Source organism: Pseudonaja textilis, chromosome 7, assembly GCF_049901715.1.
Source record: "Pseudonaja textilis isolate UNSWEBS1 chromosome 7, rPseTex1.2, whole genome shotgun sequence".
NCBI classification, from domain to species: Eukaryota; Metazoa; Chordata; class Lepidosauria; order Squamata; family Elapidae; genus Pseudonaja; species Pseudonaja textilis.
The window spans coordinates 23,376,390-23,402,040 of NC_141996.1; the positions used below are offsets into that span (position 1 = coordinate 23,376,390).

The 25,651-nt window shown below is 35.7% G+C and overlaps 1 protein-coding gene across 4 annotated transcripts in view; it reads right to left on the reverse strand.

Moving 5' to 3' along the window:
• Positions 1-8,823: 8,823 nt before the first annotated feature.
• STARD13 (StAR related lipid transfer domain containing 13) overlaps positions 8,824-25,651 on the reverse strand; it is a 117,041-nt gene continuing 100,213 nt past the window's right edge. For all 4 annotated transcript variants that reach the window (XM_026708790.2, XM_026708789.2, XM_087937240.1 and 1 more), the window contains exons 7-14: positions 23,904-24,063; positions 17,185-17,383; positions 15,505-15,712; positions 14,556-14,670; positions 12,792-13,013; positions 11,527-11,744; positions 10,090-10,266; positions 8,824-9,335 (exon numbers count right to left, since the gene is read on the reverse strand). In XM_026708790.2, coding sequence (XP_026564575.2) covers positions 9,218-9,335; positions 10,090-10,266; positions 11,527-11,744; positions 12,792-13,013; positions 14,556-14,670; positions 15,505-15,712; positions 17,185-17,383; positions 23,904-24,063 — 1,417 coding nt within the window. In that variant the 3' untranslated portion in view covers positions 8,824-9,217. The remainder of the gene's footprint in view (positions 9,336-10,089; positions 10,267-11,526; positions 11,745-12,791; positions 13,014-14,555; positions 14,671-15,504; positions 15,713-17,184; positions 17,384-23,903; positions 24,064-25,651) is intronic.

Sequence of the window (25,651 nt, forward strand, 5' to 3'; positions counted from 1 at the left end):
ACAGAATTAAACTTTACCCCAAAACAGTTTTAGACCAAACCTCAGAAAGGGTATGTAAACTCATGTTTGAATGTCAATCTTTCTAGCTAGCCAAGAAGCCCTGCTGAATGTCACTCATCTTGGATCCTTATCATTAAAAGTTTCTTTCCAGTAGCTCTGCTTCTTTATTCAATCATTTCTTCAAAGTGCTGATAGTTGCACCCCAGCTGTTGGGAGTATTTCCTACCAACAGCAGTGTAAAAAAGCTCTTCCCCTTTAAGAAAATCAAACCCTAGCAAAGTACCAGTAAAGAAAAAAAAATACTCCAGAGCTCAATTGACAGTAAGTCTGGGCATAATGCCAAGAACCTTTAGCTGTTATAAGGGTTAACAGAGAGGCAATTTCTGAAGGCAGGGCAATGAAGATTAGATTAGAAAGAGCACCAGAGTGTTTCCTTCCTGCCTTCCTTACAGGATTAGCCCTGTAAAGTGGAAAAAAACAAAAGGAGATTTCTTCCAACAACCAGTTCTCCAAACTGCTTAGAAAGTTAACAGGTTCTAGGTGTGAACCAGTTGAATCCTACCACTGCTTCTGAAGTCAGTAATATGAGGACCCAGATTGTTGGGGGCAATATGCTGACTCTGTAAACCCCTTAGAGAAGGCTGTAAAGCACTGTGAAGCGGTATATAAGTCTAAACTCTAAGTGCTGTTGCTATTGCTATTTTGTGATCTTCTGATAAGCAAAGTCAATGTGGAAGCCAGATTCACTTAACAACTGTATAACTGGTGGTTCACTCAACAACTATGGCACGAAAGGTGTAAATGGGGCAATAGTCACTTAACATCTGTCTCACTTAGCAACAAAAATGTCGGTCTTGATTGTGATAATAAATTAAGGACTACCTATACATTCAGAAGATATTTGGTTATACATTATCCCAAAGAATAATGCTTTTTTCAAGAGGCAACTGGACATTCCGGTTTTTCTTTGAAAATGTTTCCTTTCTCATCCAAGAAGCTTCTTCAGCTCTGATTGGTTCTTCTTCAAAGAAAAACCAGAAAGTCCATTTGCCTCTTGAAAAAAGCACCCTTGGGACAAGTATGACCTGGATGACTAAGAATCTCCATAGACATTTGGTCATACATTAGTTTGTTAGTCAGGACATTCTGTCATAAACTTCCTGTGATTGCCTTGTGTTGTTTCTCAGCAAAAAGCTGCATAATGTTGCTGTGGTATCCACAAAGAAGGCATCAAAAAAAGTCAAAATTGCAACAAGTGTATGATCAAAGCCATGTGTGTTTTGCATGTATAGTATTGCAACGTATGTGCTGTTTATGGCATGTACGGTTTATGGCTGTGTCCTAGACTGCATAAGTTTATCATTTGCTTGAGCAGTTGCTATGAACAGAGCAGAACAAATGACAAGTGAGTTGGGAAATTGTGATGTGAACAGAAAATATAAATACCTTTCCTTTTGAGCATACAGTATAAGCTAATGATTAAAAGGATGGAGGGAAAGGTGAGAGATTCTTGTTTTTTTTCCAGAAGCTTCTGCAGAGTTTCAAATGTACACAGTTCACATTCTTGCTTTTTTAATACGCCTATTCATTATCTGCATGTCTTGTCTGGTTGGACTTTAATGGAAATTCTCTCTTTGGTTCTCAGTGACTAGTATAGCTGAACATATATTCTCTGCTGTTGGAAAAGGTCTTGGCATAATTTGAGTTTCTTCTAGATCGGGGGAAAGTAAAAGAAGAAAAAGAAAACACAAAAACTTCTGATGTGTTGCACAAAGCACATAGAATAATGTTATTGTTTATGCAATGTTATTGTTTATTGTTTATGCTACAGTTAAGAAAGTTCAGTTCCACTTCAATTATTAACACATGTCATAGGGGTAAGCTTGGCTTTATCTCTCTTTTTTTTTTAAAAAAAAAATCATTTGCTGAACATTTGATTCTGGGCCGTTTTTGTGTTTCCTCAACTGTTTTGCTATATGGGAATTCTCATCATGGAGGCTTGATAAGTTTGTGGCATGTTTCTCAAAGATGAACTATAAAAGATTCCATGTTGATTTGATTTTGATGTTATATCAAATTCAGGGACTTTGGTTTTCATGGTTGATCATTATTTTTTTCTGCATCTGTTTTGCTTTTGCTTGCTTGGTAGAGCTTAGAGCCCATCTCACATTATACCATTGTAGAGGTTTGCCTCCCGTTGTTATTTCATCATATCTTAAGGAGCAAAAGAATTTTGCAGTAATCTTGGAATATATTTGGCACCTCCATTGGAATCCATAATGGGGAAAGCAAAATCTAGATCAAACCTACAGAGCATATGACTGCAGGCTGCTCTATGTAGCCCAGAGACATTTTCTAAATATTCAGTAAATTCACCACTGTTTAATGTTGCTGCTGTATGTAAGAATCTGCTACCACTGTCCTGAAAAACATGCTGCTGAGCATCTTCAAAGCCTTCAGGCCTCACTGACGCCACCAGCTGCAGCTGTCAATTATTCCTTTGTGAATAATTTTTAATTTATCAGTGTGTCTTCTACAGATTGGCCGGATCTGATCTAGATAGTATTTTAACCTTGCGTATAGACTAGGAGCCTGCACTTACTTTTTAAAATGTCTGCAATGTTTCAGTTTTCATTTTCATTTAACTTTAAAAACATGGTTTTTGCATTAGTGCTGGGTTCATTGGAAAGAATCTGATTCATGTTAGTGGTGCTTTCTGCAATGGTTGTATAAACAGGCAGTCATTCTGGATTAAACAAGTCAATCCAGGTAGTAGATGGCAAAGAAATAATCATTCATACCAAGATTTTGATAGTTTTGTTAAGCATGCAGGGAGCACACAGTTCAGAGCTGTTCTAGTAGCACATATAACTGCCTGTGCTGCTGCATTCTGTACCAGATGGACTTTCTGGATACTCTTCAGGTATATCCCCATATAAAGTACATTGCAGTAGTCCAATATGGAGGTGACCAGGACATGAATGACTGAGCAGAGCTTGCCGATCCAGAAATAGGCACACTGTTGCACAAGAAGAAGTTGTGCAATGGCTCTCCTAATCACAGCTACCACCTGCTCATTAAGCAGAAGTTATGAGGCTACAAGGATCCCTATTGTGGACTGGATCGGTTTGAGACAATGCAAACCCCTAGTACCAAAGATGGTATAGTCCTGGAACCAGTAGACTCCCACATCCAAAGCCACTCAGCCTTGCTAGAGTTCAGCTGAAGCCTGTTGTTCCCCATCCAAATACTCAATTCTGCAGACACTGGGGAAAAAAGTTCATTGCTTAATCTGGTAGGGGTGGAGACATATGGGTACATTAGTATAGTGATGATCTTACCGCATGGTGAGGACAAAGCAGAGAACTCTGTGGCATCTCATATAGTAGGGGCTGAAGACAGGATTTTTTTTGGTTTTTAATTTCTGAGTTTGAACAAAAGCTTTTCAAAGTAAATTGCTGTGGTGTGTACATATATTTTGAAAAAAGTCATCATGCTTATTTGTCTTCTGGTAAATCTGCAGCTCAGATCTGTGTGTATTTAAATGGCTATAGAAAGAATCCAAACATTTAGATCAGGGGTGTCAAACTCACGTTGTCATGGTGGCGTCATGTGATGTATTGTGACTTTTTTCTCCTTCACTAAATGGGGCATGGGTGTGGCCAGCGCATGATGCATCCTGGTCCATGGGCCATGAGTTTGACAGCCTTGATTTAGATGATGCAACTCGAGAGGTTTTTTGGGTAATAAAATGGAGAATACAATTATTAAATGTAAAATGGAGAATCAAATTCACAAAATCTCTGAAAATGTTCCTGTTATGCAACTGACATTGTGAGCACAGATTCACTTAATTCAGTTTGCTAAGACATGTATATATGATGATTCAAGCAAATATTTGCTTCCTTAAGCATTTGTGTAACACAGAGAGCTACAGAGACTCTACCAAGAATTATGGCTCTTGATTGAGATCAGGATACAAATCCAGAATATATAAAATAAATTAAGACAGAAGTAATTTTGAGCATGCGATATAAACAAAACAAAACATCCAGTTTTTTGATCACTGAATTGAAGGTCTTGGTTGTGGAATGTACAGGCATAAAATATATAATTATATAAAAACTGCAGAGGAGTCTGTGTAACCTATTATGCTTTATCAACTTATCGGTGTTTTTGTGTAATTTGTTTTTTTTTAACCAATGTGCAGCTGATAGAGAAATGATCTGTATATTTGCAGACACAGCATGTAGCTTCCAGAGTCTTTAGCAAATATATGAGAATCATTTCTCTATCAGCGTGCTGGAACCAGCTTTATCTGCTGAATTTGTCCTTGCCACTCTGGCATTAAAGATATGAGATCTGTCAAGAAAAAGAAATTATAGACAATCCTGTTTTCTAGTCACAGGTTCTACTGAATAAAACATTGCAATCTAGTTTGACTTAAATGTTTAAAATGATAATTTGATATCTCCTGCCAATGGAACCCCTTCTAAACTCATAAAATCAGGTTTGTAAAGGATGTTGGTGGCTGTGCAGGAGGAAAGAAAAGAGTGCTACTGATACTCTCAAATCAACAAAAGGACTAACCAAATAAATAAATTTAAACAAACAAAAGCCAGGTTGAATTGAGATTTAAACAATTTGCAAATTATTATACATATTGGGAATACCACAAGTTTTTTGTTTTATGCTGGCTTTACTTTCAAAAAGCCCTGATCCCCATATATTATTTCAAATATGCTTTTAGAGCATGTTCCTCCTCAGGAAAATGATCAATCGTCCCTGAAAATATATTATCCGGTGGAGTTTCACATGGCTGCCAAAAATGCTACCAGTTTTCTTTTCCTTTTTGTTATGTTCTGAGAAATGCAGTGTTGTCCTGATCAAGGGTTCTGCCCATTCTTGGAAATTCAGCCCTTCGGATAAAAAAAGGGACTTGCTTCCAAGTCTGGCATTCAGGATCAAGAGAGAAGGCCTCTACTAAGGCAATATGAAGACTCTACATATTGTGGCTGTCTCTTTCCAAAATCCTTAACTTCTTTTTAACTGAAGTTGTTTCAAAGATAGCCCTTAGCAAAAATCAAAATTGGATTATGTGGTTGGAACACAGTTTAGCATATAGTTTTTGTTACAGAATGGGCTGTTGGTGTTTTGTTTGTATAGACTGGAATTCTAAATGAAATATTCCATAATTATTAGTACTACCTAGAATTATACAGCTGATGCATATAATATTGCTAGGAGCAATGTTTGACAGTAGATTTATAAAGATTTTATTAGACTAGATGCCCAATTCATTCCCTCTAATTCAGGCAGTTATATTCTTAAGGTGAAGCCATAAATTATGGTTAAATGTGTGGTTAAATAAATAAAAAGCAATAGCACAAAGTAGATATGACAATCAACATTCTAATCAACTATAGTTATTCTGAGCTTGGCCAAACCTATAAAGCTGCAAAATTTGATTATTTCAACATCTCTTTTAAGTGCCATCACATTTCAGCCTGTAACACTTGAGATGTTAGAAAAAGAACTACTTTTCAGGGTTTATAAGATGAGTCCTAGTCATTTTCCAAATACTTTGTGCTATTGTTGGTTTGAAGGAGAAGGCAAAAGGTAGGGATTCTCTTTTATATGAGAAGAGTTAGAAATTTATATGATAAGAGTTGAAAATTAAAGAGGTGTTACACTTTCCTTGGATAAGGTAAACATTACACGTTTGAAGTTTTATATTTTAAGCCACAAATTTCAGCCTCAATTTTTGATTTACTCATTCAAAATCAGCTTATAATAACCCATCCAAAACTGAAATAGCATAGAATAGAATTGAAAAAGCTTCTTGGATGAGAGGTGAAACATTTTCAAAGGAAAAGGAAAAAAGGTCTGGTTTCTTTTTGGAAAAAAGCACCTTTGGGACAGCCATAACTTGGATGATTGAGAATCTCCATAGGCATTCAACCTATCCAAAAGTTATTTGAATAAAAGACTTCCGGTTTGCAGAGCTTCGGCGGCAGGCAGGAATCTGCGGTTGTGCACAGTTTCTTCCTGGGCTCGCCGCTGGATCGCCCCGAGCCAGCTGGCTTTGGGGCTAAGCCACCCCGTAGAGGTGGTGAAGAGGGGGGAGATTCCAGCAGGGTCGAGGAAAGCCGCATCTTTCCTCCTCAGCTGGCTAAACTCCCTTTCCTGAAGGTGGTAAGAGCGGCGGTCAGAAATGTCCACCTCAAAGAAGCACTCATCTGGAAAAGAAAGTGCAAGAGGAAGCTAAGAAGTGAAAGTTTTGGCTGACCGGGATAAGAAGCAACAACTAAAGTATCCTGGAATTTAAATTTTATAAAAGATACATCACTCCCAAAGAAGATTCGGAAGCAGCGAATGAAAGTGAAAAGGGAAAGTTTTTTTTTTTCCACTCTCCTTCCTTACGTTGACAGTGAAGAGAGATGAACGAGAAATCGGAAAAATCCGCCTTGGCATCAATAGGTAATTAAACTGGAAATATAATTAAGTGCCAAGGGGACAATAAAGATTTCTGAACACTAAAAAAATTTTTTTTTTTTTGCTATAAGTGGGAAGGGAGAGGAAAAGAATAAGGGCAGGATTTGGAGGAATCTGCCTGGAATTTAAAAGAATCTAAAGTTAAATCTTAATAAGACTTCTAAAAGATACATTTTAACTGGAACTTTGCAACTAAATAGCAACCCCAGGAAGAGAAAGTGAAAAAAGTGTTAAAAGAAACAGCTTGTGTGTATTTGGATTGTTTGGTGACTGGGACTTTGGAAATTACATTTGAATGACTAAAAACAATTGGGTGGTTGTTTAAAAATTTTTTTACAATGGCATCACTTGTGGATGAACTGAAAATGGAATTTAAAAAATATAAAGAAGAGGAACAAGAAGGGAAGGGCTCTTTTGGCTCCGTTTTTCAATTCTTAGAAATGGCGATCTGTACCTACGAGAAACTACAAGAAAAGACTGTGCAACAAGATGATTGGGACAAAGAGGAAGCCATCTTCAATGAACAAGTAACTTTATCTGGGGAAGAAAGGGGAAAGGGGGGAAAGAGAATGGAGAATTCAAGACCTAAAAAAAACAGCCAAAAAAGGGAAAAATAAGGTGAAAAGTGGATATAATGTTAGAAAGCAACAGAAAAGGGGAACACAGAAGAGGGAAATGGAGGTGGAGAGACAAGGGGGTAAAAAGGGGAGAGAGAAGCAGCAAGGGAGGAAGGAAGGGAAGAGAAGTTACAAAGGTTTGGAGCAAGATGTAAAGAAACAGGACTTATTCGGAGATAATGAGTGAAAAATTAACTGAAAAAGAGATTCTGCAAAGGTATATTGGATTGGATTGTTATATTTGTATTAGAAATAATGTTAGAAAATTGGTAACAACATATGATTAAAAAGTGGGATAAAATAGTCAGTGTAATTCAGTGAAATTTTTGTGAACAAAATAAATGAAATGAAATAAATGAGAGAATTGAATTAGGAAGGAATGGGAACATTTTAATTACTCAATGTTTTATAAAATATAAGTGAAGTGCGGGTGGAAGTAACTATGGAAAGTTTATAAGTGTTCCCATAGAAGCATGATACCAATTTGAAAAGTAATGTGTAAATGTTTAAGATTTAAATGAATATTAATATTAACGATAGAATTGAACTGGTATGGATTGTTTTAATTATATTATATATTCATAATTTTTTCTTTTTTTTAAATATAGTGTGTAGTTTTAGAATGTACCAAGCAGAATCTGAATGGAAGTTATGTATTTTATTAAATGTTATAATTTTAGGGGAAAGATATAAAGGCGGCATACTCTAATTAGTGATTACAGGAGAAATTTTGTTTAATGAGAAAAGATAATAGACAGCTGAAACAGGACAGACAAAGAATATAAGTATAATGATCTGAATTGAGATGAAATAAATAAAATAAAATTAAGAAAGTTAAAAGAGGGGAGAAGCTATATAGAAAATGTAGAATGGTAATAAGATATAGAATGGTATATAAAAATGAGCATGAACTTGAATTTGTGTCTGTACGAATAGATGTAACCTGGGATCAAGCTGCTTTCAAAAAAGATGTTTTATGTTTTTATGTTTCATGTTTTGTTTGTTTATGTGTGTTTAAAAATAAAAAAAAATTCAAAAAAAAGCTATCTGAATAAATGATCAGTCTCCTCTAAACTTGGCTGAAAGTTTGCCTGTACCAGAGATTTTAGTGCTAGATCACAAATACTGTCCTATGGATTTTGACGGGATTGTTCTAAAGTGAAAAGTCTGAAAGTCTAAACTGACACTACATTCCTAAGCTGTAGGTACTGATTTCAGTACATCTCATCAAAATAATCTTGTAAATTTTTGTTTTATTAATAAAGGAGCTACAATCTTCACTGGAAACTATTGTTTTGGCTGACTCTGCAGGCCACTGTAAATGATTGCCAGATTGTAATTACTTGAGTTAATATTGTTGCTGCCTCATTGCTATTCTCTTGTGACTATGTACTCTTTAATAGTCCTATAAATACTATAAACCAGATTTCTCCAGCTTGTTGCCCTCTGGTCATGTTGGATTTAAACTGACGTTTCTTTCCAACAGGAAATCCAACACATCTGAAGGTACCAAATTAAGCTAAGGGAAGTATCCTCTTCTTTTACATGTATCGGTTTAGAAATAGTGCAAACACTAAAACAGGCAGAGTTCTTAACACGAGACACATAAGAAATTAGAAATTACTATCTTATAAAGATAGTAAATGCAGTTAATTTAAGCTAGGGTATATTGGGGGTCTAACAAAGTGAAAATAAATTCCAAGCAGGTGAATTTTTCCCCAGAACACTTTAGTTTATATATTGAATTTCTTTTTGTATAGCAGTATCTATCTATAAAGGGATAGATGTAAATATATACACATATTATACATAACAAAAGATATACAATATTTATATTGTATAATAATACCGTAATTACATATTAACACTTTAAAACAAGCTTCCTAGAAGCTTTTAAATATCAAAACTATACAGGACATAAGTTTACTGTTAAAGTCAGAAAAAAGTAGCAGTGAAAAAAGGGTTCTTCAGTGATGGAAATTAATAAATTGAGATAATGGCAGATTTTTCCAAGCAGCTCTTCTTTAGCTGGCATGCAAACAAAGACGTAAATCCAGTGGTTGTCAGGTATGCATGGCATTTTATACATGCAGGCTCCCCATCTTTCAGATTTTAGTTTCTGGTCCCTCAGCAATCAGAGGCTGAAATGAATTTTGGATATTAGCCACTTCAGCTAAACACAGATGTCCAAAGCCTTTATTGTACCAGTCTAATGAATGACCTCTGAAGGAAAACAAAAAGAAAGTATTACATCAAATTACCAGTTCCTCAATCTCACTTGAACATAAAAAGATATTATTTGCAGATGTCTGACAATAGATACACTTATAGATCCTGTGCAGAAACCCCAAAATTTCCAGACATTAGAAATGGGCTAAAGATTTGTCATCAGGGTTTGTTTTGTGCCTGCAGGTTTACAATAAGACATACAATAGGTCTTTTCTGTATAAAGTGGCCATGTATAGATTACCCAAATAAGTGTATGCATGCATATATTGGCAAGGGGGGAAACCCTTGTAACTTCTAACTTGCTCGAGGTTATACATTTTTCAAATATACTTTTTCAATTATAAATCTGACATAGCAATTGCTTAAGTCTAAGTATTGATCTCTTTAATCATAACTGTGTTTAAAACTGAATTCAGAAAATAATTTGGAACACTCAACTACTAGAATCAATCATGAAATGACATCATAGTTCTGGACCGCTTGTATGACCGAAGGCTAGTCAGATACACGCAACAGTTCTTTTAATGTACATAGTATTAATGTAGAATAAATTCTACTGAATTTAATGAATATATTCTTGAGTAAAGAGTCATAAGATCAATGTGTATATTTTTATTTCCAGCTATAGGATGAAAGTTCTTTTAGTAATTGTACTGTCCTACTTATATTGCCAAACAATGCTCAGGAATGCTAGTTGTGAAAAAAGATTGCTAACAAAGATGTTGGCATTGATCATTATAGAACTTACTTGAGGTCAATCCTGCAGATGTGTGTCAGTCGAGATTTTCCAGAGCCACAAGGTTCTATCAAATATTGGGAATCCAGGACAACTGCTCGCACATCCCCCATCAAAGGAGTTTCTTCATGTTCTATAGAGATAGCCATTAGCACGCACATCCCCTTAGGCAAATCTGTTCTCCAGGACCTGTTCAGATGGTTTTTTTAATAAGGAAAATCATAATTGGAGGGGCAGCATTGCAATAAAAATAATGGCAATCATGTTTGTTTTTCAGCCTTTCCCAAACTAAGGCTGTTCATTCCTCAGTATTTCTAATCAATTAGCCTCAAAGCTGATGAGTCTTTTGCATCTTAGAGTCTCATCAGGTCTGGAAAGCAGAAGGCACAAAGTTATGGAAAGTTCTAAATTCTTTCAAGTGTCCTTAAATATACAATGACCATATGTCATTTATTATAACTAGCAGTCTTTTATTTCAATAAGCTGTCCTTAAGATTTATTTATTTTCAAAAAACTCACATTTGCCTTTTGTTTTGGCTTTTATTGTACAAATGGTACCATTCATGTGAAAAATATGGAAACTGAACTGTTTTTTTAAAATTAATTTACAGGTACAGTTTGATTTTAGATACTTTTATTGGAATATGTGTTTTTGTAGCATTTTCTTTGGTTCTGCTCTTCAATATTCCTTTGTAAAGCAAAGTTATAAACATAATTAAAAATTGCTACCTTATGAATCGCTTTCAGATTTGTCCCTTTTTCATGTATGTCCTTGATTTTTTTCCAAGATAATATGGTTACCATATTTTAATATAATATAAATTCATTTAATAACTTTATGGAAAATATTTATTTTATTGCATAATGACCGTTTCAGTTTGTTTCCTCTATTTGTCTCACACTTCTATCACCATACTAAGAATAATAATAGATACACTTCTTATTTCTTTAGTGATCTGTTATGTGAATATTTTTTTACACAGCCATTTGCTTCCTGTCAAAATAAATTATTTTCCAGGAAAACAACAGCTATTCTCATGGGAGCAGAGCAAATCCAAAAATTTAAGACAGCTGCATTGATGTTATTTATGACAATATAGATTAAACAATATGTCTTGTCTGACACCTGGTTTGAGTGCTAATAGTTAGGATTTTATGGGAACACTCCACAATAATGCATAGATTATACAATGTTTTGATTTGAAAATAAATTGGAAGAAAAATCAATGGAGCCCAAAGAGAGATGACCATACATAACAAAGGAAGCACAGATAGAGACATATGCTGATACCAGCTTTCCCTAACTGGATGCATTCCCGAGATGGCTACTTTTTATGCTGAGAATTGTGGGAGTTTAGGTCCATCTGGAGGATGACGCCTTCAGAAAGGCTATGTTGGACTATAAGTTAGTTATCATATTATAATTAGTTGCTTCTTTCTCTAAATTACCTGAGAACTAAAAAATCTCTAGTTGGATGTGGAGCCATACTATTCAAAACATACTGATAGATCTCAGTCTGCTTATCCAAGGTTTCTATTATTTTCCATTGCAAGAAATCATCATCCCAAAGATGCCTTTCTCTTAGCACACGGTTCAAGACAACTGATGGAGGAGCCTCGACTTCTGTGGATGCCTTCCATAGTCTTAATGGATTTCCATCTCCAACCTCAATGAAATGGAAAAGAAGAGATTGCATGTTAAGCATACAGCTGATATAGGTTAGAATGCACTGAAACATTATTGCGACCGAGAAGATCCACTAATTTCTCTCTCCATCTAAAGCTATATTGGATTAGGAGCAGACATTTTCTAGTACCAATTAAATTCAGAATCCCTGAATTAAGGAGCTAATTGAAATGTGCAAATTTAATTCCATTTAATTCCAGGAAGCAATTCAATTCCATGACAGCTTATGTCAGGCCAAGATATGAAATAGATCTGCAACTGGAAACACAAGATAATCAGAATAAGCCTAGTCATTTAATGACCCATCAAAGTTATGATGCTCTTAGAAAAGGTACTTTACAGCCTGTAAAGCACTTCTGGCTGTCACAAAACATCATATTAGCAGGTCACTTTGGCTGAATTTTGACTGCTGGTAACTCACATTTACAAATTGCAGTGTCCTGCAGTCACATGACTATGATTTGTTTGTTTTTTGCCACTTGCCAACAAAACAAAACCTTTGGAAGAATCAATGCAGACTTACAACTGCAATGACTCATGACTGAACTAGTCCCAATTATGCTTGTAAGTTGCGACTATCTGTAGTGAATGTAGATACATTCCAAATATATCAGCTAAGTCAGGATAAATTTTCTCATTGTGCCTGAACTCTATGCTTTCCAGTCCACAATGGCAACATCAAGGGGCATTTCCAAAGAAGGTTTAATAACATGCCGTTTTCCAGCCTTGTTTGTAAGAGCTGAAAAACATCATATTCCACTAACAAGAGACATGTCTTCCATTAAAAAAGCATTAAAAAGCTGTATGAAAAGTTAGGATTAATAATACAAAAGTCTATAACTGGAAGCACCTAAAATCTTATTTTGGGGGGAGGAACGGCAAAATATGGTTTTTAAAATGGCATACTTTAAAAGGCCCATTTTAATGTACAGTGTGTTGGCATGTTGGATAGTGTTTTTCAGTAAAGATGGAAACTATTGTTTATCAAAATTACTGTGAAGAAGTAAACAGATTATTTTATAATTACTTTTTTGTAGCAGAGGTCTGTATTTTCCAGGCTGGAACAGGTGACCCATCCTTTGAATTTGTCCTTAGCATCTTTACAAAGATTCTGTATTAGGCTTTCTATGTAGGTCTGGTAATTCCCATTTTCTTCATCCATTTGCTTGCCCAGATCCTCCAAAGTTGGAGAATGTACTTCAGCCTCAATGTAAGAGTTCCGAGACTGGCAAAATATCTCATGTGGAATCTGCTCCAAGGAAAAAAAAAGAGGAAAAAATAATGTTATTATTGATTTACTTACTCTGACTTCTATGTTGCACCATTGCCAGAGTCTCTCAGTGTCTTACAAGTATTAACATGAAAAAAAAAATCAAATACACCCACAAGGTAACCCCAATATGTAACAATCCTTCAGACGCAGGCCATGGAAATTTACTAAATTCACATTACTACAAATGCTTAAACAGAGGGCCCATGTAAATGGCATCAAAACTGGGACCCTTAAGCTTCCTCAGCAAGTTTTCAGGAACTACTTGTATATATTTAATTTACATTTTTAAAGTTTCCATGCTTCCTATCAAGATTACATAAACTCCATCCAACTATATTATTCAGTTTTCTACTTCATCTTGACTCACTTTTTTCGTATGTCTTCATAGGTCTTGTGATTTTATTCATTCTCTTTATGTTCAAACTACCGCAATACATTCTTCCATACCATTCCTCCATGACCCTCCATGGGTCATGGAGGAGGGTGTCCAAGAGTCATAGCGTGATGCAGGAAGAGTGCACGAGGTTGCACAACGATACAAGGGGGGTGTGTTATGAGAGGGCACAAGGTTGCAGAGATGCATAGTCTAGCTCAAGGAAAGTGCAGTTTGCTCACGAGGGTGCATGGGGATGCGAGGGAGGTGTGTGGAAGGTGTAGAAGTGGACAATATGGAGAAGGTGCACAATTGGGAGAGATTTACTTCAGTAACTTGTGACCTTCAATAACTTGTGACCTTTTTGGGGATGCCAGTAGGGAAGGTTGCAAATAGCGATCAAGTGATCTGGGGGCTTTTGGTAACTGGTCATAAGTATGAACTGGTTGCCAAGCATCCAGATTGAACTCATATGGATGTGTGCCAGAACTCTGAGAACTGGATGTAACCACCATTTGTTCAGTACTGTCGTACTTGGAACAGTTCCTGACTGAATGGTTGTAGGTCAAGAACTACTCTACTTGCTTTTGTCTACATTCATTTAGTACCCATTACTTCTTGACCCAATCTTTTGTTATACCACACCAGTTTTAAGTAAGTCTCCCATAATATTTGTCCACAGACTGGGCATCCATGTCTAATTCTCTGCTCAATGTTGAACAATTTACAAAAAAAAATCATATATTTTCATGCTTGCTTTTCTTTAACCATTTACCCATAATTACTGCATTCAACAACCAAACTTCAACTCCACACTTTCACAAAACCTTCCTTAATTCAAGCCGATTCACTTTACTATATGTTTTTCTAAATCAAGTCATGTGTAATACACTTTCCTTACCTATAGAAATTGAGTATGCAAACATACAGTGGAAATAGCTGGCTTGATACAAGATTGCTTATCAGAAATGATCTTGGAATAGTAATTGATCATAAACTGAATCTCAACTGGTACTGAAATCAATTTATGCAGATGTGCCATAAAAATATCCAAAGAAATACACTAAAATATTATTCTAGTATATAAGCTTAGTGCTTCATGGCATTTTTTTAGAGGAATAATGCTACCTAAGTCTTTCGCTTACCTCAAAAAGTCTATTGCACTCGGTGATCATGTGTGCCAGTCCCTGAGTAGCTGCCAGATTTTCACTGAGATCTTTCTGATCTGGCTTCCCCGTTGTGTACTTCTTTTGCATTACTCTGCAAGTAAATTCAATGTTTTAAATAAGATAAAAGCCAAGGCTGTTTTTGAATTGACAGTAAACGCTGAAATGCATTTTTTTTTGGTATCTATCCACACAAAGTTCAAGACAATAACCTTCTTTTATCACATTATACAGGAGAAGAAACACCCTGTTTATTGTTGGAAAAAAGATATTCTCAAAGTACAAAGTAATAAAAAAGCACTTAAAATATTCTCCTTTGTGTATTACACAAGGAAGGTCAGCATTATGGCACCCATGGGGAAAACAAAGGGCATTAAGGCTTAGTGTGAAGTGTGAATCTGACCTCCATGTTCATTCTGCTGGAAAAAAAAATGTTTGGGACCATTTAAGGGGGAAAATCAGAGAACGATTTTGTTTTATCTATGAATGATTGCTACTACTATATTAATTAAGCAACTATGATGGAAAAGTACAGCTTGTTTTGAAAAAGACTGGGTTTTCTCCAGAAGATGAGTACATTTAGTCTTGAACAGGTAATCTAACACATACACGCAGACTTCTGAAATGCAATAAGTAATCCAACAGTATCTTAATAAGCCTATCAAAAGTGTCCTATATTTGTTAAAACTGTCACTAGGGATTTGCTCCATAGCAACCCAGGGTAAGGACTTCTATTGAAACCATACTTCTTTACCCCTAATTCACAATATATATGCTTATATTCTCAAACAGTAATAAGTCAATTTGCCAAGGGGATACTCTAGCAAATGTAAACACCACTTCAAAAATGATTGAGTATTAGACAATAATGGGATTACTTTTAAGCTCAGAATGGAAGAGTTAGAGATAACTAGTAAACAATCCCCACCGTGGCGAGCTTTCTTTCTTGATGATGTTGAGATGAAAAAGAGAAGGGGCCAGACACACTGCTATATTCATAGAAGTCATTTGATTCTCTTCCACAGAAGTGACATCATTCAAGAAGCAGAGCAAGGTCTGCAAAACCTCCCGATTTTCATCTGACATCAGCATTGTGGCAGCCTGAACTGCCCGAAGCTGTTGTTCTTTTGGAACATCTGTAGGGGGAAAAATGGTGCCATTTAATGAAATTTGATTCTAAGTACAAACAGGATTATGTGGAATTTAATCTCTTAGTTCAAGATTACTTCTGAAAGAAAACTATATTCTCAGATACAGACAGGGAAACTTTTCTTGTTCACACAGAAAAAAACTCTGCATGTTATTTATTATTTGGTTTCTTGCTTCATGCATTATTTTACGTCATTATTTAAGCAAGACCCAATAGCCTGGTTAATCTATAATGCTAAACCATTGTTCCTGATTTACAAGAAAAATAAAAAACTAAGACAAAATTAACAAAATTATTCCACATTATGGAATAGTGCAATATTTGAACAGGTCAATGTAGCTTAGAAAACATAGATCTGCTTATTTTTGTATAAATTAGAAGTTCCCTTAGCCAAGTTAGTTGGCTGCATTATGTGCTAAGATCTAGAGCAAAGGTATGGCTTTTATCTGGTTGGTTCAGGATAAGAGGATTATCCTGGTTCAAAACTGAAAGGGATTTAATCATAGAGACAACCTTCAGTTTCACATATAATGAAAGATAGCATATTGTACATAGGATATAATGAGATAGCATCATGTAAAGGGACTTCTATAACATATTCAGATAGTCTGAGCTTTCTCTACATTACTATCTGCCAGCGGAATCAATACTGCTTGTGGAACAGATTCTCATGTAAGGAGACACAGTCCTTGAAGCAGAACTGGGGCATGCATGGAGTGGTATAGAAAGAGATCAAAAGGAATTCCCATCCTGTTAGCATAAGATCCCTTGAACCAGGAGATTCCTTCCTGTTTCTTTTCTGTTTCCTTGCCAGGGAACCTGTTTATACCATAAGCTTGTTGTTCCCCACACACTATGATCTCATCTGAAATATCTTCGTTAAATTGTAAAATGATAATTCTAGCAGCTGCCTAAAGAACATATAAATACACACACACACACACACGCCCTGGGGAAAGTATCCATTATGTGTTATTTCAGAATCATATTGAATGAAATCCTATGTTAAGGCTTTTATATATAGAAACTGTTTATTGCCTTGTATGTAAATACTTTACATGCAATAGTGCAATTAAACCACATTATCCAGAGAACTGCAAACATGTATTTTCAATGTTTTGACATCTACAGCTCTACTGAATAGCAACAGAATTTCCAAACAGTGTTCTCTAGGTACGTTGGATGATAAAATCCTCTAATTTCTAGCATGGCCACAAGGTATATTCTTTAGTACAATATTCATGTACTTATTAATATTTTTATATATTTAAGTGCTGATACCATTGAGGCTCTGAGAACTGATGGTATCATCATTATTCAGAAATTTGCTGTTAAATTTTACTAGAAACTTGGGGGAATTCTGGGAACTGCAAAAGAAGATGCAGATCTTCAAAAGATTGAAAGGCTTTAATATGCCATAACTATTCCCTAGCCAAATGAAACAAATTCAGTACATACATTGATAGATGTGGAGAAAAGTTTCTCCCAGCTTGCTTGTGAGAAGAGGTTCAGGCAGATCTCGGAAAAACTGCTTCACCATATCTGCTACATCATATGCAGACTGGTCTTCATAGCTGACATTTTCAGGAGAGCTTTCATTCATCTGACGCAGTGCTTGTATTCTTGATTTCACGCCTGACTTACGAAAAAGGCCCACCTACAATATATGTCATAACAGATTATATAACGTCATCGTTGTCATCATCATGCTAAGTCAAAATACATATTTAATTCAAGCTTTTTAAAAAACATCTTATGTTTTGATAGTGAAATATGGGTTTTTCCGTGATACAACTAGCAATGGGCTTGGTATGGCCAAGACGTTATTTCAACTCAGAAGATAATTGCTCAATTAAGACTGGTCCAGCATCTAGCTACAATTTTCTCTCACAAAGGATGTCTTGCTAGCCAGCAGAAGCCAGCAAGACATCAGCTGGGCTTGGTGCTCACAGGAAGTCTATCTTGTTCTTGTAAGTAGGAAATATCTTCTTGGGTATCTTGGATGTTGACATCTCTATTTCAATATTCTCCTTCAATTTCTGTTTGATGTTCTTCAAATAAGTTACTAACTGTCCTTTGGCATCTTCTAATATAACAATTTGTGGTTGGGACCTTTTCAGTTCAAAGATTTTTTTCAGAAAACTTGTTTTCTTGTATGAGTTTATACTCAGTGTCCTTATAGATGTTGTAATACTGCTTCATGTCGCTTCTGTCCTGGTTCTTTTTTAGGTTCCTTTCAGAGATCTTTATTTTTCCTGGTTTTGATTTCTCATCTCCTGTTGGTACTTTCCACTATCCAATTTCACCTTATCCACCTTCTTCATCTTTGATAGTCTGTTATCACATTCATCCTCAACAATTTCTCTGACATCATTTCACAGTTTTTCTGATTCTGTATCAATGACATGCACAATTTCCTTATGATCCCGCTGAAAATTGTTATGTGTTGAATATCATTGAAACTTGTTCTCCCACTTTAAATTGGCCTAGAATTTAACACGAGCAGTTAATGAATGTTGTACAATTAGGTCATAGTCATGTCTTTGCTATTATAAGAGTTCTTCCATAATATAACCAATGGACATTATTATAATATTATAACCCTGTGTGGTTAGGCAGAAAATTCCAGACCCAAAGTTACCCAGTGAGCTTTGTGGTTGTGGAGGTATAACAATTATACCACTGTCTCTTTTAGGTTACAGGGCTCTTGTCTTGTGAAAACTTATTCACAAGAGAGAGCTGGTATTTTACACTACAGAGAACATGAGCATGAAGTCTGAGTTTGCCATTTTATATATATATATATATATATATATATATATATATATATATATATATATATATATATATATATATATCTCCTGACTATTGTTGGAAACCAGAGATCTGCTTTCATTCTTTTATACTTGAAAACAGAAAAAAATGGAAGAAAATGTTATAATTAAGCCCTAAATCTGGCTTATCAGCACCAAAACCTATACAGTCCCAATCCTACAGGTGGACATAATACAGCCTTGCTCACTTGCTCACTGTAGTCTGTTACCCCACTTTATGCTACATGTGGTTCCTAGCCATTAAAAGGCCGCCTATTAGTTTAAATTATACTCTTTGCCCCAATTACTTGAAAGATAATTCAAGGTGTTGTTTGATCGTGCATTATTTTATCCTCTCCTCTCTAATGATGGCTTCCTGGCTTTTTTCTGGGAGCAGAATAGAAATTAGGATTATTTAATATGTGTTTTCTTCTACAATAAATGTTTCTTCAAATGTGTGGGCTCACAGCTTTAACCACTTTGTCCTTTTAGAACACTTCTCTTAAAAGGAATTTTCCCCAAAGCTAATTCCTTTGCACAAATAACCATTTTATTCTAAAATGAAGCAGAGTTATAACACATGGAAGATATTAAGGTTGTTTCTCTTCATTTCATAGTGGAAAAGATGGCACAGTGAGAAAAAACTATGAGAAAGTGGGCACATTTCCTTTTCCAAATTACAGTACTTAGTCTTTCTTTGCCTCCTCTGTGTGCTATCTCATTAAGTATACCACACATCTGCAGTATGTGAGTTTGCAGAAATACAAACTGCCTTTAGGGGAGAAAAAAACAAAAACATTCCTACAGCCTCTAATGATGACTGAGCATTTTCTGTGGATGCAGAATTTTGACTGAATAATGAGGGGAAAAAGAAGAAAATTGGTTGTTGGAATGAAATTACAACTATTCTACTATATTGTTAGAATATAATCAGTTCACTGATTAGTTTGTGGTTTCAGGCAGGAATATAGATGGCTGTGGGGAGTAAGCAAATTCAAGATTTCAGGCTGATAATCTACAATTGTGTTTGTCAAAATAGGCCTTGCTTGGATAAATACATTAAAATTTTACTTCAAATTACAAATATTACCAATATCTATAAATGTTATTGCAATTGCTTCAACTAAGTAGCAAAAATGCATAGTAATATTCATTATTGCAAAGTTTAATGAATATTGACAATTCTGTTTTTTTAATTATTGCAGCTACACTCTGGAGAAGTGTCATCGAAAGAATCAGGTAATCATACCTTTCCAAAGAAATACTATTATTATATTGATTGCACAGTCAGATATTTAGAGTGGATTTGGAATTTTTATCTAGCTAAAGAATCCTTCCCAAGGACCTGTGGCAGGCAATTTTTGTTTGATGCTGTTAAAGGTATTGTTGCAGGATGTAAGCTGTTCCAAGTAAAGCTGCCTTTTGCAATTGACCGAAGGTGATTTTGTCAATGCCAATGCTCAAGTGATGCTCCAGATGTTTTGGGATTACAGCCAAGGTGTCTATTACTATTGGTATTATCTTTGCCTTCTTTTGTTACAGTTCTTTAACTGCTATTTGCAGATCTTCCTATTTGTGATTTTCTCCAGTTCTTTCTCTTCCACTTGGCACTTCTCTTCCATTTGCTCCACTTTTCTTCCATGTCCACCATCCAGAATTTTTAAAAAACTTTCTTATTGACAATTGTTAAGTCTGGGGTGTTAGGTGGCAGGTGCTTGTTTGCTTAAATCCTAAAGTCCCAGAGCACTTTAGCTTCTTCTTTTTTTATATTATTTTTCTATTTTATGGTCCCACCAATTTTTGCTTGTAGGCAAAAAGTATTTTTTGCAATTTCAATTTACCATTGTTGTACTTTGTCATATCATTGTTTGTAGTCAGTCTGTGCAACCTTCTTGCAGGATTATAGTAGCTAGGTGGTCCATTGTTTTTTCAGTTTCTTTGTAGGGGCAGCATTTGCTACTGTTGCTACCTTCTCAATTTTGGCTTTGTGTGCATTTGTGGTTGGTCTTGTGCAGCCAGAATTAGCCCTCTGTCTCTTTCTTCAATGTTCCTGCTTTTAACCATTGCCAGGTCTTGTTGTTATCTGCTTTATTATTATTACTGTTTAGATTTGTTAAAGCTATCTGATTCCAAAAGACTCTAGATGGCTTCCAAAATATCCAATATGTAATTAAAATACAGTTAAAATGTCATAGCAAAACATAACTGACTCAGCAAAACAATAATAAAAATTTTAAAAAGAAGATGCGAAAGCAGATGCCACAAGAACATGTGGTAATATGACTGGCTATGATGTAGTCTCTAAAGGCTGATGACAATTACGAACTACTGTATTCCTTCATGATATGGAAACATTATGGTTTATTAAATATGAAAAGGGAAAACTTCACAGAAGAAGTGCACTGAATATTTTGCAGCTGTTATGGATGGAAAGGCCATATTTTAGATGAGTAAACTGTAATAGAGAACAGCACCAATCATAGTGGTAGTGGCAGCAATGAGGAGATTGAGTGTACCAAAGACTCTGAAAATTGGTAGTGTCCATAATGTGGCACTTGAGAAAGAAAAAACAATGAAAGAGTTGTTGAAAGATCTATGTAGGCTTAACACATATAGGACTAAGACCTCAGCTAAAACTCAGGATGATCCTTACAATACCTCAAGCCTCCCTTTTAAAGATGGAATCAGTGACACAACAGTTCAAACTAAGTTATTGGGCAGGCACAGAATTTTTATGAGGGTGTTACAAAGATTATGGAGAAGAATTAATGCAGTATATTGCACCAGGGTGAAGAACCAGTAGATGGCACAAGATCAATCACAATTGTATTTTTCTTTTTCTTTTCTTTACTGGCTGTATCACTGAAGCCACCTTTAGCAAATTAGATGCCTTAACTACCAAAAAGGTAACAGTTGACAAAAAAATAGAAATAATACTCTGGTTTCAGAATCTCTACATATGTATTTTCTCTTGCACAACAGGGCTTTTAGCTGATTTATCACACTTGGGACTATTATAATAACTTCTAATAATGTGGCATGAGAGTGGTGATGCTGCAGTTTGGCACTGACAGGAAGCTGTGCTCTTCTGGACTACAGCCAGTACTGAAATATAAATTGGCTCTTTTCTTATCTTAGAGGAGGAACATTATTAGCTCCATGCTCTGTTAATAGGCTAAGGTGCTGGATAAAAAGCTCAGAACTTGTGTAAAAGTGATTTTATTTTAAATATATGCATGTGCATAGGCAATACAGCAGTGTGGAAATATGTGTTTCTAACAGGTGAACAAGCACACGATTTCTAATAAATTTAGCAGAGAGATATGAAAGATGGAGATTGGGGAAATAATTTTGATTATCAGTCTAAAATGCATAAAATTGTGGTGCTCAAGAATATAAGGAGACTTGAATAAAATAGCTTCTGGATATTATATTCAAAAGAGGATCTAGCAATGCAGGGTTTCATGACAAAAAATAAATTGAGAGGTCAATTATTAAATTACTGCAGAATCACATCCAATTTAAGGGGTTAAAAAGCCCTCTACTAGTAAAACTGTCACAGCCTTTGGTCACAAAACCCAGCTTGGCAGACATTATATTTAGGATTAAATTTGGTGTGAAACACTGACAGTGAGAGAAGGAAGCCTACCATGCATAAGATCGGGATTTTTAGTCAATATTTTAAAGATCTTTTTAAAAAAAGGCTCAGAATATAATATGGCAGTTGATGCTTTTTAAAGTAAATCTCTCATACTATATACAGCCTTCAATAATCAGAGCAATGAGTCAAATTTTAGGAAAATGTAACCATATTTCTTGGTGTCTTATATTTTTAATTAGTACCATTCCTTTTGAAAATTGCAATCCAGAAATGCCACCAATACCAAGCAGTTTTTACTCTTAGATGGTTTTATTTAATCACACAATTCTCTAGCTGCAATTATAACATTAAGTGTTTTGAACAGGTCACATCTACAATATTTGGTGACACCTTATTTATGTTAGCTCTTTTTCTATTTAAGGTTATACAAGTTTCCAATTATGAGCAATTGAGATGGACTTCATTCCTTTTCAGGATTAAAAAAACACATAGAGAATGTGTGATTTCTCTGCTCTTTCCTAGACATACAGGGAATTTCAATGCACAGATGTAATAAAGAAAATATGGGTTGACTGAGAGCAGTCTGTTTCTACATGCTGCATATGTGGAAATGGATATAGAGTACTAATTTGCCATTACATCTTAGGGCAGAGAACTTGTAACTGTATCAAAGAACTGCATAAAAGAATTAATTAGAAAAAATATATAGTAGCATTTGTTTCTGATCTTGAGCTCCATTAATTATAAATGAAGAAAAAGCATGGGTCCACTCTACATTTTCAAGACAACTGTTACATTTTTCTTTGGAAAAGAAGCCCATAGTGAAAGATAGATAACCACAATTAGTAGATGTAAAAAGAAAAGAAGAGAAGGATTAGATAGGTGGAATGAGAGAGAGAGGGAGAGAAAATTTACTGGCTACTCTTCAGCCATCTGAATATAATTAAATCCTGTCAAAATGTTTAGTATTTTTGAGTTCTTAAAATTAATGCTCCAGGTGTTCTAGGTCTCCAAAGGTTTAAAACTGATGTCTGTTCTAAGCATATTTTCTGTATAATAGACCGAAACAAAATAATCAGACAGAAATGGTTGGATATGTTAGGTAGGAATCCCTTCCTATATGATGAAAACAGGAGGGAAGAGAAACTAATGGAAGTGGAGGTTGGAAACTGTTATTTTGCTGGGGGTGGGGGAGATAGTGATTCCCCCCACGACTGATCTTGAGTGTGCTTGCATGTCCTAATGAAGTGCTCTTTTTAGTCTATAAAATCCTTTTTTTGTTTAGATATAGAAAAGCTCCATTTTGAGTATGGTAGCAACAGAATCAGTAAATAGTACATTTAATCATCTTGAAATTGGTCATTCTGATAGTGATCACATTCTTGATTTTATACAGTTTCTTTTCATTATAATATTTATCTACAGCACTGGGGGTTGGCAAAATAGGATGCTTTCCATCACATATATTTTATACTACAGGTATGCTAAATATCCCCAACAGAAATAAAATCAAAATAATAAAAGTCCAAGTTATTTTAAAAGCCTACAACATCTAGAACAGGGGTGTCAAACTCGCATTGTCATGGAAGGTATCAGGACTTTTTCCCACTTCGCTAAACCGGGCACGGGCATGGCCAGTGCATGATGCATCCGGCCCGCAGGCTGCAGGTTTGACAGCCCTGATCTAGAAGATTAGTTTCAGATAAAGCTGTCAGGTGACTTTTGTGTACTTACATATGCATCTATCAAAATGGAGAACCTACCTGATCCAAGCAATTATTACGCAAATATCGCAAGGCTTGTTGTATGCTCTGTGGAAGGGGTTGCCCTGTTCTTTGCACATGGACTATTAAAGGAACACCAAATATATTCTTATCCTTGTAATCTGGAACCTTCATCCATTTCATGAACTTCGGTACAGACCTTAAAAACAATGATTATTTATGCAGATTATTTATATGATTATTGTCTGAATCCCAATATCTCAGACAAATTTGAGCTGGTTGATCTTGGGGAACCTCAGCCACTTGTATTCTGGATTCATGTCCTTCCTGCTTGGTTTCCTGGGAAGTGGCATGTATCTGGGTCCAAATGATGATTAATGCCTCTTTGAGGGAAGGTTTAGTATTGCCTGTCTCTAAGGAGGCAGTTGTGTGCTCTCTTCTTAAGAGACATTCTTGGACCCAGTTGTGTTAGACAACTTTTGTCCAGTCTCAACCATCTATTTTGGGGGGAGTTGATGAGAGAGTGGTTGACTCACTGCTTCAAGGGACCCCAGATGAAGTGGACTATCTGGAACTTTTTCAATCTGTGGTATGGAATGAGTACAACTGGCATACAAAATGTACCTGTGCAAAGACTCCCTACTCATGACTATCACCTGCTCTTAGAGGACAAGTTATGAGTACAAGAAAAAGCCCCCTGCATTTCTGAAATGCATCCCAATGCAGAATTAAAGATGGGAAACCCCAACATGTTGAAATTATTCTTTATCAATTCTCTTGTAGACTTGCTTGTAAATTTGGGGTCATTTTCTTGCATGACCCACTTGAAATCCCTAGAAAAAATTTTTCCTGGAGTTTTAGAATGAGTTTTAACAGGGAGCCATTCTTGAAGGATTCTCCATTGCCATTCCAAGAAAAACATTATAATCTTTTCTTGACTAATAGGTTTCAATGACTTTTTTTTCACGCACACACATACTGAATAGGGCATGACTTGCCTTTGGAGTCCATATGGTTAGAACTTTGGTGTAATGAGGACGTCCAAAGTTCATGATATTTATAAATTGCAAAGCTTGCACAAAATAAGTTGTGATTTATTAATGTATTACTCAGACACACCTGGCCTTAGTTATTCCTTTAATTGATCTGACTGAAAGTGATTAGTCTTTCACGCTGGCATGCTGCCTACTGGATGCTTATAAAATAAATGAAACAAGCATTACACTTTGGGTTTGTCTGTTCACTTGCATTCCTTCTTTAGACCAGGAGTACTTACATGAAGCTCTAATAACATTCGGTGGGAGAAATATGCTAAAATTCAGTCAATACAAAGGGGAGTAAATATTCCTAAAGTGCTTTTTCAAAAGGCAACTGGACCTTGTTTTTCCTTGAAGATTATTTGCTTCTCATCCAAGAAGATTGTTTGGTTCAAAACTGAAGAAGCTTCTTGGATTCAAAGTGAAATGTCTTCAAGGAAAAACAAGGTCCGGTTGCCTTATGAAAAAGCATCTTTGGCAAAAACCATGACCTGGGTGACTGACTACTCCTATAGATAAGGGAGTAAATACAGGGGTGGGATTCAAATTTTGTAACAACTGGTTATGTGGGCATGGCTAGATGGGCATGGCCATGTGACTGGGTAGGCGTGGCTTCTTCTTTCTTTTTTTGCAGCACACCTCCCCCCCCCCCCATTTTGGGGGCATTCTGGGCCTCAGGGAAGCCTCCTGAAAGGACATTTTTGCTTCCAGAAGGCTTCCCTGGGGCCCAGGAAGGAAAAAAAAAAAGAG